At 44.4% G+C, this 16,910-nt stretch overlaps 1 protein-coding gene across 1 annotated transcript in view; it reads left to right on the forward strand.

Annotated features, from left to right (window-relative positions):
* Window positions 1-8,379: 8,379 nt before the first annotated feature.
* The window catches only part of Rad54l (RAD54 like), a 24,463-nt gene continuing 15,932 nt past the window's right edge, over window positions 8,380-16,910 (forward strand). The window contains exons 1-4 of the mRNA XM_038334940.1: window positions 8,380-8,457; window positions 8,621-8,874; window positions 8,956-9,042; window positions 12,595-12,705. Of these exons, the coding sequence (XP_038190868.1) occupies window positions 8,872-8,874; window positions 8,956-9,042; window positions 12,595-12,705 (201 nt within the window). The 5' untranslated portion in view covers window positions 8,380-8,457; window positions 8,621-8,871. The remainder of the gene's footprint in view (window positions 8,458-8,620; window positions 8,875-8,955; window positions 9,043-12,594; window positions 12,706-16,910) is intronic.

Genomic DNA, 16,910 nt, shown 5'->3' on the forward strand with positions numbered 1-16,910 from the left:
CCATCTTTCCAGTACTAAAATAATAAATCTTAAAAAAGAAAATCCAATTGGGACTGGGAATGTAGCTCAGGTGTGAGGGAGAGGGCATGCCTAGCATGCCCGAGGCCAGAACAGTAAAATAAGCATGGATGGTGATGTTCTCTGTAATCACAGCTTTTGGGAGATAGAGGTGGGAAGATCAGAAATGCAAATCATTCTTGGCTATATAGTAAGATTAAGGCCAGCCTGGGCTACACGAGACTGTCTCCAGAAGTAAAATAACCAAGAAAAAGTAGAGAAAATAAGACTAATGAATTCTTATACACCTCACAACCAATTTCCTTTTTCTTTTTTGAAGACCTTATTTCATTTATCTATCAGTAGGGGTGCATGTGCCATCATGCATGTGTGTAGGTCAGAGATCGGCACATATGAGTTGGTTTTTTCCTTCCACTGTGTGGGTTCTTGGAATGGACTCAAATAGTCAGGATTAATGGCAAGTGCCTTTACCCACTGAATCATCTCATTTGCCCATGAGGACCTGGCTTTAATTTTTAGAATCCACATAAAAAAGTTAGGTGTGGTGGCTAGCACTAAGGGCGGGTGAAACAGGCAAGCCTCTGGCTCATGGGCTATTCTCCCTAGCAAACCTGGTGAGTTCCAAGCCAGTGAGAGATGCTATCTCAAAACAAAACGGGGGCAGTGCATGATGAACAATACCCAGTGTTGTGGAATTTTCCTTTAAAGTTACAGAATATTCCTTTAACTATGTAAAGGTGTGTGATATGCTGCATTTGTTTAACTATGTGAAGGTGTGTTGCTGTTTTACCTTGTCTGCCTAAGGCACCTGATTGATCTAGTAAAAAGTTGAATGGCTAATAGCTAGGCAAAATAGGGATAGGCAGGCTGGCAGGCAGAGAATAAATAGGAGTCTGGGCTCTAGGAAGAAGAGAATGAGAGAACGAGGGAGAGAGAAAGGAAGAAAGAGAGGGACCAGCCAGCCAGGAAGCTTCCAGACAGCCAGACATGGAGTAGGACATACAGAATGAAAGAAAGGTAAGAAGTCCCGAGGCGAAATGTAGATGAAGAGAAACAGGTTAATTTAAGTTAAAGGAAAAAAGTTAGCCAGAAACCAGCATAAGCAAGGCCAAGCATTCTCACTGATAAGAAGTCTCTGTGTCATGATTTGGGAGCTGGTTGGTGGCCCAAAAGAAAACCTGCTACAGCCCAGTTTTGTCTTCTGTCTTCCAGACACCTGCCCTCACATCTGCCTACACACCTACACAAATGAGTGCACCCCCCAACACAAGAACATTCAAATCTCAATGCTGAAAAAGAAACGGTCCAGGATGACAGATAACAGGCAGGTAAAGGGACTTGTTGCTAAGCCCGAGTTTGATCCCCAGGACCCACATAATGAAAGGAAGTTTGGAATGTGATGGGGATGGAAGGAAGGGGAGGATGGGACTCAGAGAGACACCAGACAGTTTACCAGAGACTAAGGAGTTTATTTTTTCTTTTAAAAATTACTTTGTGTGTTTTCCCTGCATATGTACTGCATATGTGTGTGCCTGGTCCTGAGGAAACCGGAAGAGTTCAGATCCCTTGGGACTGTGGTTACAGACAGTTGTCCATTGCCATGTGGGTGAGTGCTAGGAATCAAACCCAGGACCTCTGGAAGAGCAGCCAGTGCTTCTCAGTGCTGAGCCATCTCTCCAGCCCCTAAGGAATTTATTAGGAGAGTTATTAACATTGATGAACTAACCTGCCTTCATCATAGGCTTAAAAGCCATCTATCTTATAGTGAAGACAAACTAGGTTCGTTCATGTTTATGATTAAACCTCTGTTTCTCAAGGACTGGGCTATGCTACATCCGTAACCTTAACTACAAAGGACTCTCTACTGCCTGTTCTCGGAAATGGCGATCACGTCTTTGTTTCAAAAAGTTATTGTAGCCATTTGTAACCCCTACTTTTGTTTTACAAGGTTGCTATGGCTATTCATTATGACTGCCTTGTTAGGACCACCTTGCAAAGTCCACCTTGCAATCATGTCTTTGTTTCAGGAGTCATGATGACTAACTTCTCATGCTTATGTAACCCCATCTATCTTGCCAGTCAAATCTCCCATTTCGAAATCCACTACCCCTGAGTGATAAAAACCTTGTCTTTCTCACATCCAACACTGATCTCTTGAATTTTACTTTTAGGAAGAGAGTACATGGGAAAAAAAAAAGAAAGAAACTTAGATTAAGGGGGTTGGAGAGATGGCTCAGTGGTTAAGAGCACTGGCTGCTCTTCCAGAGGTCCTGAGTTCAATTCCCAGTAACCACATGGCAGCTCACAATCATCTCTAGTGGAATCTGATGCTCTCTTCTGTCTTAAAGGTGTACATGCAGATAAAGCACTCATATACATAAATAAATAAATTTAAAAAAAATAAACTTAGATTAATTGCTTGCTTTTATTAATTTGGCCATGATGATTTGGGTCAGTGGTCTTTCTCCTGGAATCACTGGGATTAACAACACAACAGACAGACAGACAGACAGACAGAGGGACAATAGCATGGTGGCAGAGGTTCAGGCCTCAGCACTGGAGACATGGTGCGTTCTCTGAACAGAATCAGAGCAACGTGACCAAGGAGGGAGCCGCTTTTTTTTTTTAAGATTTTATTTTTATGTATATGAGTGCTTGTCTGTATGTATATCTGTGTACCATGTGAGTGCCTGGTGCCCCTATAGCTAGGGTTATAGATGGTTTTGAGATACCATGTGGGTGCTGGGATCTGAACCTGGTTCCTCTGCAACAGCAACAAGTGCTCTTAACTACTGAACCATCTCTCCAGGGCCTGGAGATCATCCTCTTACACAGTTTGAGAGGGAGGTTCACAGTAGGAGCCTACAGCCAGGATCTCAGATTCCCAGGCTAGAGCCAGGAAGCAAGAAAGAGGGTGGAGAACAGGATATGACATCCCTTAGAAGTGAATTCATAGAAAGTCTGCTAGTTTGGGCCTTACAGACAATGTCCCAGTAGGGAGCCTGTCAGTATCTGTGAGGAGATCTGAGGATAGGCTAGATTCTAACATTCTTCTTCTTTTTTGAAAAGATATATTTTTTAGGATTATTTATGTCTGTTGAGTGTTTTGCCTGAGTAGATGCATGTGCACTACGTGTATGCCTGTTGAATGCCACCATGGGGGTTCTGGGAACTGAACCTGAGTCCTCTGCAAGGCAAACAAGTGCTCTTGACACGAAGCCATCTCTCCAGGCTCGTGATTTGTTTAATTTTACATTATGTGTCTATCTGTGTGTCTGTATGCATATGTCTGCATGTGAATGCGGGTGCTGTAGAAGGCTAGAGGCATCAGGTTCCCTGGAGGTTCTGGTAGCGTTAGAGCAGCTGGGAGCCTTTCAACGTGGGTGCTGGGAGCCAGACTCCTCTGGAAGAACTGTACCTGCTCTTAGCCGCTGAGCCATTCCTCCAGATGGACCCTACATTCTTATAAGAGAGAGCTACTGAGAGCTGATGGCTGCTGGGAGAGGAAGGGTCAGTTTCTTCTTGGGGTGAAAGCCACCTTTAATTTCAGTGAGGGACTAGGAGTAATATAGATTCCATGGCAGGCAGACAGGGAGAGAGGGAACCATGACTAGATAATAAAGATGGTGAATTTTCAAGATAGCTGATTGTTTCTTCATCCTCCTGACCTGAGACAAAAACCTGGTAGCTTAAAACAAAGGCCTGGCAGGCTTTTTCTCCGACGGTAGATAGTCCAGCTTGTGGATCAGTTCAACAAATTCAAGACCAGACCAGGATGTGTTTACCCCCCAGTTATAGACCTATCCTATCTGCCTTCTTGTCTTTGTTAAAACTGACCAATCTGAAATTGGGGGAGACCTCTCCAAAGACCCTTAAAACCCCTAACCTTCAAGGAGAGACCAGGCTCTTTTGTACAGAGTCCTCTCCCCTCTGCTTGCAAGAGGTCTTTTTCTGTGTGCCCTTTGTCTGTCCATATTCTCCCACACCTAATAAGAGCCTTTCTTACCTAGTGGTGTTCCCCTTTAACCCCAGCATTGTAACACCCGATTCTGTGTTACCCCCTCGGTACAGTTCGCGCGTCACTGTACCGTACGCGAGTCGGGCAAGGGCCTGGAGATTGAAAGAACACACAAAAAGACATGGGTCATTGGAAAGGAGATCAGCCGAATACTGTTTATTTAACTTTGGGGAATTCCTTATATACCTCGCTGCTGTGCAAGGATTTCTGCCCAGGCAGGTGGGAAATTACCATACCTCGCTGCAGCACAAGGATTTCCGCCCGGGCAGGTGGGAAATTACCATACCAACGATGGAGTCAACAATGCCCTACAGCTAATCACCAGGCAGGGCAGAGGGAGCACAGGAACAAACAGGATGCTTAGTTAGCTGACCAGAAACTGTCCTCAAGATGAACCCCAGGAACAAGGGTAGACCCGGGCCCTACACAGCATGGGAGGCAGAGACTCTTCAATTCCAGGTCAGCCTGAGGTTCACAATGAGAACTGAACTGAGGTCTCCTCAAACAGCAGGAAGCACACTTAACCACTGAGCTAGGTATCTAACATCAGGTCCTCATTTGTGTGCAGCAAACTCTACAAGCTAGCTGGAGTTCTTTTCCACTTTTTGTTTGGGTTTATTTATTTATTTATTTTGTGGGGGGTTTTCGAGACAGGGTTTCTCTGTAGCTTTGGAGCCTGTCCTGGAACTAGCTCTTGTAGACCAGGCTGGTCTCGAACTCACAGAGATCCGCCTGCCTCTGCCTCCCGAGTGCTGGGATTAAAGGCGTGCGCCACCGCCGCCCGGCTGTTTGGGTTTATTTTTGTTTTTCCGAGCCAATGTTTCTTTGTGTAGCCCTGATTGTCCTGCAACTCGCTCTGTCGATGAGGCTAATCTCGATCTGAGAGATTTACCTGCTTCTGCCTCCCTGTAAGGATAAAAAAAAAATAAAAAAAGTGAAGTGGGGGTTCCTTTAAGTGGGGCCCAGTCAAGGTATACTACAAAGCAAATATACCATGAGCAATAAAGTTAGTGAAAGAGGTTTGGAAGGAGTGTAACTGGAGGAGTCTCTTCCACCTGCCCACAGCCATTTCGTCCCAAAGAAACATACAGAGGCTTATGTTAATTATAAACCGTTTGGCCTATTAGCTCAGGCTTATTACTAACTAGCTCTTACAATTTAAATTGACCCATAATTCTTATCTATGTTTAGCCACATGGCTTGGTACCTTTTCTCAGTGAGTCATTCTCATCTTGCTTCCTCTGTGTCTGGGTGGTGACTGACTCTCTGCCTTTCCTCTTCCCAGAATTCTCTTAGCCTGTTTGCTCTGCCTATACTTCCTGCCTTCTATGTACTAGTCAATCAGCATTTTATTAAACTAATACAACTGACAAATCTTTGCAGTGTACAAGAGCATTATCCCACAGAATTTCCTTTTTTTTTTTTTTCCAAAACAAGAACCCGGAATCTAATTTCCTTTGTTTAGCTTTATTCCTGACCATTATCTATAACAACTTGTAACCAACACTCTAAACAAAGATAAACATCCACAATACATTTTTTGGGGGGAATGTTGACATAGTTTTCTAGGCTACTTCCTGCTCTTTGGGGATGCCGATAATCTTATGGGGATCCAAAGAAAATTTAGGATATGGTCAAGTCCTGACTGGAGTATTCCATGAGGCTGGATCATCTCAGCCAGCAGCCTTGATGTTCTGGATGTAGAACTCAGAAAAACCTGCAACAGAGGGGCTCTGAAACGTTGGATCAGAGAATGAAAGAGAGAAAGGCCATGGGGACATGAGAGTGGCAGGCAGGCAGACAGACAGACAAGAGGAAGAAGAGAGGCACTTTACGGAGTGCACATGTCACACAGCTGATGGTGGAAAAGGTACCTGGTGAAGGTAATGAATGAAGAAACGGCTTTGGCAGCAGAGGCAGAGGCAGGCTGCGACTGCAGCAGAAACTAACACTCCTGAGTGCTGGGATTAAAGGCATGTGCCACCACAGCCTGGCTTCTTTTTAAAATTAAAAACAATTATTTTAAGTTTGTTTTGTCTGCATGTATGTCTATGTGCCACATATGTTCCCAGTGCCTACGGAGACCAAAAGAAGGTATTGAATCCCACAGAACTGGAGTTACAGATGGTTATGAGCCACCATGTGGTGCTGGGAATTGAATGTGGTCCTCTGGAAAAGCAGTCAGTGCTCTTTTGTTGTTTTGTTTTTTGAGACAGAGTTTCTCTGTAGCTTTAGAACCTGTCCTGAAACTTGCTCTGTAGATCAGGCTGACCTCGAACTCACAGAGTTCTGCCTGTCTCTGCCTCCCAAGTGCTGGGATTAAAGGCCTGTGCCATCATCACCCGGAAAGCCAGTGCTCTTAATCTCTCTCCAGCCCCCTAGCTGGATATTTTTGAATCTTGGTGAGAAGATTCAACCAGATTCCAGAATGTGGGGCTCTTTTCCTTTTTCATGTTTCCATAATTTTCCTGTCTTTCTACTCTGCCTCTTCCATAGCTCTGGGCATGATGTCCAAGGTCTATAATCCTAGAGTAGGGGAGGCAGAGGCAGGAGGATCTCAGTAAGTTCTAGATCAGACTAGGCTACACAGTAAGATGTCTACACATCTCAAAACAAAAACAAAACTCAACCCAAACCAAAACAACAGCAAACAAATCCCAAACCTCCAAAATATCCCTGTGAAAAAGATGTTGCTATCGTTACTACATATTATTGGGCCTTCTCCTGGGAGTGATCCCACACCAGGGGGTTATCTTCATGGCAATGAATTTATTTTCTTTTTATGTATTATGTGTTTTTGCTTCTTTTAGCTGCTCACAGCCTTTTCTGCTCCCAACAAGAGATTCCTAGGGAAATTAAAATTTCTTGTGTTCATTGTTTCTACAGTCTAAAAGCCAAAGGAAGGACACAGGTATCTCTTTACAGTATCCTCATTCCTGCCAGGCAGGCTGGTGACCGATGATCTTAAGTTTAAGGCTAACCAAGCTACACAGCAAGACCTTGTCTAAATCAACAAAAAATGTTAGCAGTGATAGGGATTGAGTCTATGTATGGCCTCATACTTGCTAAGTGAGTGTTCTACGACTGAGCTACAGTCCTAAGCACCCCCCACAACAAACAAACCCACACAACAAAACAAAATGGGGACAATAAATCTACCTTATAACTGAAGACATTAAATGAATTTTTTTTTAATGGGGATCCTCAGGCTGGCCTCGAACTTATTCGTGATCCTCCTGCCTCTGCCTCCTTCAGCAAATCCTACCGGTTTGCACAACCACAACTGGCCATTAAATGAATGATTATGCTAAAAAGGTTCTTTGAAGTGAATAGTGGTAAATGTCATTGTCATGGTATGCTTTCAAGATTAGTGAGCGTGGGACTGTGTTAAATACTTTGTACCCCACCTTTTTTTTCTTTTGAGACAGGGTCTCTTACAGAACTCTCGCTGTCCTGGAACTCACTCTGTAGATCAGTCTAGCCTCATAGAGATCCGCCAGCTTCTGCTTCGTGAGTGCTAGGATTAGAGGCATGCACCACCAGGCTCCGTTACTTTGCACACTTTATTTCACGTCTGAGAATAACGCCGTTGGGGAGGTACTATAATATTAATAGATAAAAGCAAACTGGTTTTGAGAGAATGGGTGATTATGTCTAACTTAAAAATCACAACTCCGTTCCAGAAAAAGGCGGCTAATTTCAAGACATCTCAGACCAATTGGCAGCCCAGCACCAACGCCTCCGTTCATCTTTCGATAGGCCACTGGCCTTGACCACCTCCAGCTCCTCTTTCTGCTCCAGGTCTAGCACAGGAAAGATACTCACGGCTCTAAGAGCCCGAAGCAAATTCTCACAAATGTGCCGCCTTTCCTAATCTAGTTCGGGCAGCGACTCCTCTGGCGCAAACAATTCATTTGGTTTACCTGCGTGAGCCAAATTCAGCAGCTAGCAAGGCTAACAAACCTGTAAGCAGGAGCCCTCCCACCTGCCAGTCGCGCCCCCCCCCCCCCCCCCCCCCGGGCTAAACCACGCCCCCTAGAGGTCGGACTCTAGGCGGAAATCCAAGACCCTTAGCAGCCTCAGCCCTAGGCCCGCCCCTTCCTCTAGGCCCGAATGTCGAGCGTCACGATCGGATCGCTGAACGCAGCCAATAGGGGAATGCGGCTGCAGAGTGGCGGGAGGTTCGATTGACACTGCCTGGAGGCTGTTAACGCGCGCTTCGGGAAGTGGAAGGTTAAGGGCAAGACACCAAGACACCGGAGACGTTCTTTGCCTCTCTTCAGCATCCTTTCAGATTCTCCTCCTCCCAACCTGGACCTTTTACTGGCCCTTCCCGGGTTTCTGTTTAACGTCCCTCAAGTCTTTTCCTGGGTCCCTATTTGACCTCTTTCAGATTGAAGTTTGGCATTCATCCAGCTCTGGTAAATTCCCATCCCCCTCTTAGGATTCAGGCGCCTCGCCTTCGCACTTTAATCTCTACTTTTCTCTTGGCTGGTGATAACTCTCAGGGAAGCAACCCAGCGAGGGACGGTATTCCGACTCCATTTTCACCTGCAGCTTCATCGGTCTTCTCTTCCATCCTAGATTTATACCCAGCTCCGCCTGGACTTGCCCTCTGGATTTCTTGAGCCTTGAGTAACTGGCGATCTACGTTCCCGGTTTGGAACCCAAGTTCCAGCCCCCGATTGCGTCTCCACCCATGACGACTCTTTAGACTTTCTTTTTAATGATATAGCAGCTCCCCTCAAAAGCATGCCCTGGTCCTGCCCTCTCTGTTGCTGAATCCTTTTGATTTAGCTGATGGGTACTTGACATCTGATGCTTCTGGGTCCAGGATGGTAAGTGTGACCTTAAGCAGACTTAACTGGGCCTTTGCTGCAGGATCTCTGCAGGTACTCACTTTCTGTTCTCCCTTACAGAGGAGGAGCTTAGCCCCCAGCCAGCTGGCCAGGAGGAAACCAGACGGCAGATCATCTGATGATGAAGACTGGCAGCCTGAGACAGTAGTGAGTGTTCTAGGGAATATGGAAGATGGGGATACAGGGCTATTTGGACAGAAAAGGAGTCTGGAGTTGGGTTCTGTGGTCCAAAGTCATATTCAGAAAGTATCTTTCGTCTTTCGTCCATTTAATAGCCTTTCCCCCTTTCTTTTCTTTTTCCTTTTCTCCTCCCTCTCTCCCTCCCTCCCCCTCCCTTCCCCTCCCCCCCCTCTTTGAGGCAGTATCACCAGGTAGCCCAGACTGTGGTCTGTGGTCTGCCTCCTCAGACCGCCTGTGGTCACAGGCATGCACTAACACTTATCAGTGGAAACTTACAATGTACCAGGCATTGAATAAGATTAATAAAATTGTCCTTCAGGTAGGTTCTCTAGAAACTAATACAACCTCTGTTTTCTTCATGGGAGGAGTATATTAAAAACAAGGAATAGGTAGGTTATGTTGGGTCCCAGAACTGCAAAAAGTGGGAGTGGTGGTGCACACCTATATTCTGTGCTTCCCTAGACTATATGCTGTATATAGTGTATCTACCCAAGACTGGGGTACGCAAAACCTTTTCTTCTTTTCCTTTCTTTCTTTCTTTCTTTCTTTCTCTTTCTTTCTTTCTTTCTTTCTTTCTCCTTCCTTCCTTCCTTCCTTCCTTTCTTTCTTTCTTTCTTTCTTTCTTTCTTTCTTTCTTTCTCCTTCCTTCCTTCCTTCCTTCCTTTCTTTCTTTCTTTCTTTCTTTCTTTCTTTTTAAAAGGGATTTTGCCACGAGGGAGCTTGTAAGGAAAGGATTCCTTAAGGAAGGACTAGATGCACTTTTTTTAAATTTTGTTTTGTGTTTTCAAGATAGGGTTTCTCTGGTAGCCCTGGCTGCCCCTGGAGCTTGCTCCGAGAACCAGTCTAGCCTCTCAATTTAGAAATCTGCCTGTTTCTGCTTCCCAAGTGCAGGATTAAAGGCTTGTGCCACCATACCTGACTGGCACTTCTTTTTTTTTTTTTAATTTAATTTTTTTTGTCTCTTTGAGACAGGAGTTCTCTATTATGTAGCTTTCTGGCTGACCTTGAACTCATTATGTGTTGACTAGGCTGGCCTTGGACTCAGATCCACCTGCCACTGCCTACTGAGTTCTGGGATTAATGGCGTGGGCCACCATTCCTGTCCTAGAAGGCACTTGTTTTTGTCAGGGCCAGTGTATGAGTAAAGGCACGTGGAGAGAAGAGGGCCTGGCGACTGCTTCAGATGTGCCCTATGGAATCATCATCGCTGACAGCTTGATGAGCTGGTGCAAGTGTGCTGATGGCTTGGGGTTAACTTCTTTTTTAAACTTGTTTTGGGAGAGTGTATATGCTCTGACATTTAAGGGGAGAGTCAGTTCTCTCCTTCCACTGTGTGGGTTTAGGTATTGAACTCAGGTCTTCAGGTTTGGTGGCAAGTGTCCATACTGCTCAGCTGTTTCAAAACACTCCCCTCTCCCCCACCTTTTGGAACAGGGTCTCTCATAAAGCTCAGCCTGGCCTCAAACTCACAGTGATGTAGCTCACAGTGACTTTAAAAAGCGAGCTTTCCCTGCTTTGACTTTCAGAGTAAACGGCTACCTGGGGCTCATTAGCATTGCTGCTTTGCTACTGTGGGAGAGGAACAATGGCTCCCTCTTAACTTTTACAAAACTCTCAGAGTTGAATTCCGGGTAGCATCCTCTGCAGGTGAGTAATGAATGGAGCTGTATTTGGCTGTTACTTCTAAAGGTACTGGTTGTTTTCTGTTTGTTGGTTTGTTTGGAGACAGTGTTGAACTTCCTAGTCCAGCCTGGTCTCAGACTCACAGAGATCCATGTGCCTCATCCTCCAGCATGCTGGGATTAAAGGTGTGTACCACTGTGCTCAGAAAGTCAGTTTTCTTTTTCTTTTCTTTTCTTCTTTTCTTTTCTTCTTTTCTTTTCTTCTTTTCTTTTCTTCTCTTCTCTTCTTAATTTTCTTTTCCTTTCTTTCTTTCTTTCTTTCTTTCTTTCTTTCTTTCCTTTCTTTCTTTTTTGAAACAAGGTTTCTCAGTAGCTTTGGTGCCTATCCTGGACCTAGCTCTTGTAGACCAGGCTGGCTTTGAATTCACAGAGATCCACCTGCCTCTGCCTCCCGAGTGCTGGGATTAAAGGCATGCGCCCCCACCACCCCGCAAGTTTCAGTTTTCTGACTTGGTAGATGAGTCTGTTAAACATAATATTTTCTTAAAGAGGTATACATATATATTTACAATCGATTAAGTACATATTTATTTATTTATTTACAGAATCACTTAATGTTTGTTGTATGGGTGCCTGTGTTCTGGCCACTGAGGCAGGGAATCTCTGTCTTGAAGAATGACATAAAGCACATGGTTTTTGCTGACTTAGTCCACAGACCAACATACCACTTGAAAATGTTCAGTACCATTAGTGACAGATCACATTCTTTCTTTGAGGATTTATTGGCCAAAAATTGTCCACTGTAGGTTAGTTAATGACTAATACTGATTATCAACCTGACTTGATCAAGGATCATGATGGAGATAATCCTCTGGGTATACCTGAGAGGAATTCTGCGGATTGTGTTAGTGCTTGGGCATGGCCATGAAAGATCATTTGAGTAGGTTAATTGAGAGGGGAAGACACAGCCTAAAAGTAGTTGGTAGCGTTCTCTTAGATCCTAGACTGGTAAAAGCTGAAAGTTGAAAAGGAACATTTACCACTTTTTTCTTTCCGACTGTAGAAGAGGTGTGATCAAATTAATGATTTTTAATTTATGTATATGTGTGTGTGTTCGGGTGCTTGTGTAGGTCAACATTGTAAGATCCCCTTGGAGCTGGAGTTAGAGGCAGTTGCAGACTTCCTATGTGGGTGTTGGGAATTGAACTCAGGTCCTCTGGCAGGACAGCACCTGCTCTAAACCACCGAGCCATCTCTCCAGCCCGTAAACATAATATCTTAGGGATGATGTGATAGTCATATATGATAATACATGTTAATGTTAAGAGTTTAGTGTGAGGGCTGGAGAGATGGCTCAGTGGTTAAGAACACTGGCTGCTTTTCCAGGGGACTCAAGGTTCAGTTCCCAGCAACCACATGGCAGCTCAAGACTGTCTGTAGCTCCAGTTCCAGGGTTCCGGCATCCTCACACAGACACACACAGGCAAGAGAGCAATGCACATAAAATAAAAATAAATGAATTTAAAAAAGGCTTAGTGTGGTGTCTGACAATAAGTAATTTTGTTTTTGTTGAGGCAGGGTCTCACGTAGCCCAGCAAAGGATGGACTTGAACTCCTGATCCTCCTGCATCCATTTCCCAAATGCTGGGATTACAGGTGTTTGCCACCGTATCTTGCTGGCATTTTTTGCGGTGTCCCCTAATACTGGCTTTTATATTTGTTAGACAGAAACTCAACAACTGAGCAATATTGCTAGCTTGCCTCAACCTCTCAAGTACCTGGGACAACAGATTCTCAGCACCATTCCTGGCTCTAAGCACTAAAGGGCTGATCACCAGTAGGGTGGTCTCTGGGGTTGTCTGGGTGTTGCAAGGTCCCTTTCCCATTTCTCTCCTAGACTCCTAAGAAACAGAAGTCCAGCAATGAGACCCAGTGTTTCCTGTCTCCTTTTCGGAAACCTTTGACTCAGTTAATCAACCGACCACCCTGTTTGGATAGCAGTCAACATGTAAGTCATAAGTACAACCGGCCTGGTTCTGTGTGTGTGTGTGTGTGTGTGTGTGTGTGTGTGTGTGTGTGCCTTGGATTTCTTCACAGCAGAGCCATCATCTTGCCCCTAGCTTCTATGTGATCTGCTGGGAGGTTTGCTTGAATCTTTCCTTGTTTATAACTCTGTGGGTACCAGCTAAAAAGTGGCTTAGATTCCTAAATAAATGAGTCAAGAAGGAAGGTTGCAGCACTGTTCAGATACTGTGTGTGGCTTTTTGTTTGGGTTTCTTCCTTCCTCCCTCCCTCCCTCCCTCCCTCTCTTCCTTCCTTCCTTCCTTCCTTCCTTCCTGCCTTCCTTTCTTTCTTTCTTTTTTTTTTTTGAGATAGTTGTTTCATGTAGTCCCAGGGTGGCCTTGAAATATGTCAAAACTTTTATTAATCTGGGCAGTGGTGATACATGCCTTTAATCCCAGCACATGAGAAGCAGAGGTAGGTGGATCTCTGTGAGTTCTAGGCCAGTCTGGTGTACAGAGTGAGTTCCAGGATAGCCAGGACTGTTTCATAGAAAAACCCTATCTCGAAAAACAAAACAAAAAACCTTTTTATTCAGTTATATATATGTATGGGTATTTTACCTGCATGTATGCCTGTAGAGGCCAGAAGAGGGTGTCAGATCCCCTGGAATGGTAGTTTACAGACATTTGTGACCTGCCTAATGTGGGTGCTGGGAATTGAACCCTGGTCCTCTGGAAGAACAGCGAGTGATCTAGTGCCAGCCATAAACTTTTAATCCTCCTTCCTCTACTTCCTGGATGCTGGATTATAAGTGTGTGCTAATAAACTTGGTTTTTTTCATGGCTTAGAAACTACTAGAGTTCCATAGCTTTCATTGCTTCCTGTAGTAATCAACTTCTCACCATGCCAGGGTCTTACATTATCTTGTACAACTTTCTTCTTTTGGTTTTTTCAAGACAGGGTTTCTTTGTGTAGTCTTGACTGTCCTGGAACTTGCTCTGTAAATCAGGCTGACCTTGAACTCATAGAGATCTGCCTGCCTCTGACTCCTAAATACTGGGATTAAAGACATAGGTCACCACCACCTGGCTTTTTTTCTCTCTCTCTCTCTCTCTCTCTCTCTCTCTCTCTCTCTCTCTCTCTCCCTCTCTCTCTCTCTCTCCCCCTCTTTTGGACAAGATCTCACAGAAGCCTTGGCTTGGCTGGTCTGGAACATTCTATATAGACCATGTTGAAACTGAATTCAGATGCCTTTGCCTTCTGAGTGGTAGGATTAAAGGTGTGCCTACCACACCTGGCTTTTTTTTAAATTGTTACGCATATGTTTTTATTTGACTGTTTCTTTCCATGTATGTGTGCTACTAGATCTCTCATGGCATAATTGTTATACATTTGACAGGGATAGCATACAAATTGCTGTTTTCAAAAAAGCCACCCACGCCTTTAATTCCAGTACTAGCCTGGTCTACAAAGCAAGTTCCAGGATATGCTATAAAGCTCCACAGAGAAACTCTGTCTCAAAAAACAAAACAAAAACCACCCAGTGGTTGACATACTCCCTTAGTCCCTGTACTCAGAGGCAGAGGCAGGTGGATCTCTGCAAGTTCAAGGCTAGCCTGGCCTTGAACACGTAGTGAGATTCTGTCTCAAAAAGCCTTCATCACCACCTCACCACAAAAGCTTAGCTAGATAAGCCTCACTTCCTCTGCAAGGCAGCAACACTGTTCGGGGAGGGCAAATCTGTTTTGAAGGTCTCAGCAGTTTCTCACAGCAGACCGGATTCCATAAGGGAAATTAGCTTCTGATAATGTTTAATTTCAAGGTGTGCCATAGTTTCAGGATTACCCTGAGTTATGGTGAAGTTTCCTCACCTTTTTTAGAGGCTGTGCTCTATCGGGTCTTCTGTGGTCCTTGAGCTCCTGGTGTTTTCCTGCTGGTAGTAGATGCAGGTATTATGTTTTGTGGCAGTCCCTCTGATAATAACCTGAAGCAGTGGTGGCCTTTATTCCATCGACTGACTAGAGCAGACTCTCACTGTATAGCCCAGGCTGACTTTTAATTCCTTTTAAAAGTGCAGGCATGGAGATATTTTCTCAGCTTTTCTATTTCAGACCTGTCCTAATCTTCTTTAATAAATTTGTCTTTATTTCTAACACACCTTACACACAGAACACACACATACACACATTCTCTTGGATATAATTTTCTTTCCTTTTTTAAAATGAAAAAAGAGGCTCAAAAGGTAAAATTGTCTAGACCTCACAAAAGCCTTAATGTGGCCCTAGAGATGAAGACTTCAGCCTTGGGCATGGTGAATTTTGAAGAGCCTGTATGTATTTACTTTTAGAGATTGTTGCACATGTGTGAGTAGCCTAGGAGGATGGGATGCATGGGGGTGCTGGAGAGATGGTTCAGCCGTTAAGAGTACTGGCTGCTTTTCAGAGGACTTGCGTTCAATTCCCAACACCCACATGGTGGATCAAGACTGTAATTCTGGTTCCAGGGGATATGATACCCTCACACAGACATACACATAGGCAAAACACCAATGCACATAAAATAAAAAGTAAAATTTTAAAAAAGGAATAGATTAAGTGATCTTTGGCAAAGAGATACTTGATGTCTCAAAGTGTGTTGGATTATCAGGGTGAATCTACAGCTGGAAGAAGTTTGGGCTTAAGTCGTGAGCCCTGAGGAACACTGACTTTTTAGGGCATTTAGGCGATTTAGGCAGAGGTGGAAACACTCTTTGGGCTGAGCATGAGATTCCAGAGAAGTGCAGCAGTGGGAGAGTGGTTAGGGCAGCATAGTTGAAAGGAAAGAATGGTTAGCTTTGTTAAGAAAAGAAAGGAAACTTGTCCATTGGAATTAGAAGCACGCAGGCCGAGGCCTTGTGCAGAGCCGCTCCTGAGGAGTGGAGGCAGGTCGGAGTGGGGGGATAAGTGAGGCAGACTGATTGTTTCTAAAAGTTTGCCTGTAGAGGGGGAGGTAAGAGATTAAATCAGACTGGTGAGGAAGAACTAGCAGGGATGGAGCAGTTGAGGTGGAAAGATTGGGAATAACTGCCCCTTGAGCTGAAATAAGCTGTTGGTTGTGGAGAATGCTCCCTCCTTCATCGTAAGGGAAGGTCACTGTAGAACACTGTTCTCCAAGCAAGAAAGCCACCATCTCTGTTAGATAAGCTTACAGTAGGTAGGGCTTGGGACTGGTGACCTTCTCTTTAAGGAGGGAGATGGGGACAGTCACTGGACCCTCATCTGGGATTCCAGCCACTCCCAATCATTTGTTAGGCAATTATTCTTCTTTAATCATGGTCTGGGGAGGCCCTAGAGTCTAGACTGGGAAAGAGTGAATGAAGAAGGCTCCATCTTAGCTGCTGGGAAGCAATCATCCATGCTGGCTGAGGACCCACGCTCCTGCCAGCAACCCGTCCTCTGTGCCCTGTAAGTAAGCCAGATACACTCCTTGGTTCCTAGGGCGAACATTAGTGGAATTTGGTTGGTTGTTAGGGGGAGGGGGTAGACAGTGTTTCCCAGGAAAGGAATTCTCAAAATATATGGTATGAATTATCAGCGCCTGGTGGACCAAGTGAATGAGGGCGTGCCTGTGCCACAGTTTGGCACTGTTAGACCAGTCAGGGGCTGGTCATGCCAAGTCCTGCTGCCGCTTTCCTGGCTGATGTGTTTGACTAGTAGTCTTAATAAATATGAACCCCCAGACAGTAAATAGCCTGCTCTTTGTCCTACAGATCCTATGGCTTCTGAGTTCTATTGAAAATCTTTTTTTTAAAGATTTATTTATTTATTATATATACAACATTCTGCCTTGATGTATGCCCACATACCAGAAGAGGGCACCAGATGTCAGTACAGATGATTGTGAGCCACCATGTGGTTGCTGGGAATTGAACTCAGGACCTCTGGAAGAGCAGCCAGTGCTCTTAACCTCTGAGCCATTTCTCCAGCCCCTGAAAATCTTTTTAAAATTTGGAATATACTTGGTCAAAATCTAACCTCTTGTCCTAAACTTTGGAATATACTTGGTCTAAATCTAGCCTCTTGTCCTAATTTATGTACTTATTTAAATTACAGGCATGTGCTCCCAAATAATCTTGAGAATAATTTTTTTAGTTTTGGAATTGATATCAAATTCTTTTTTTTTTTTTATTTATGTATTCTTTTTAGATGTGACTGCTCTGTCTGCATGTTT

Source organism: Arvicola amphibius, chromosome 6, assembly GCF_903992535.2.
Source record: "Arvicola amphibius chromosome 6, mArvAmp1.2, whole genome shotgun sequence".
NCBI classification, from domain to species: Eukaryota; Metazoa; Chordata; class Mammalia; order Rodentia; family Cricetidae; genus Arvicola; species Arvicola amphibius.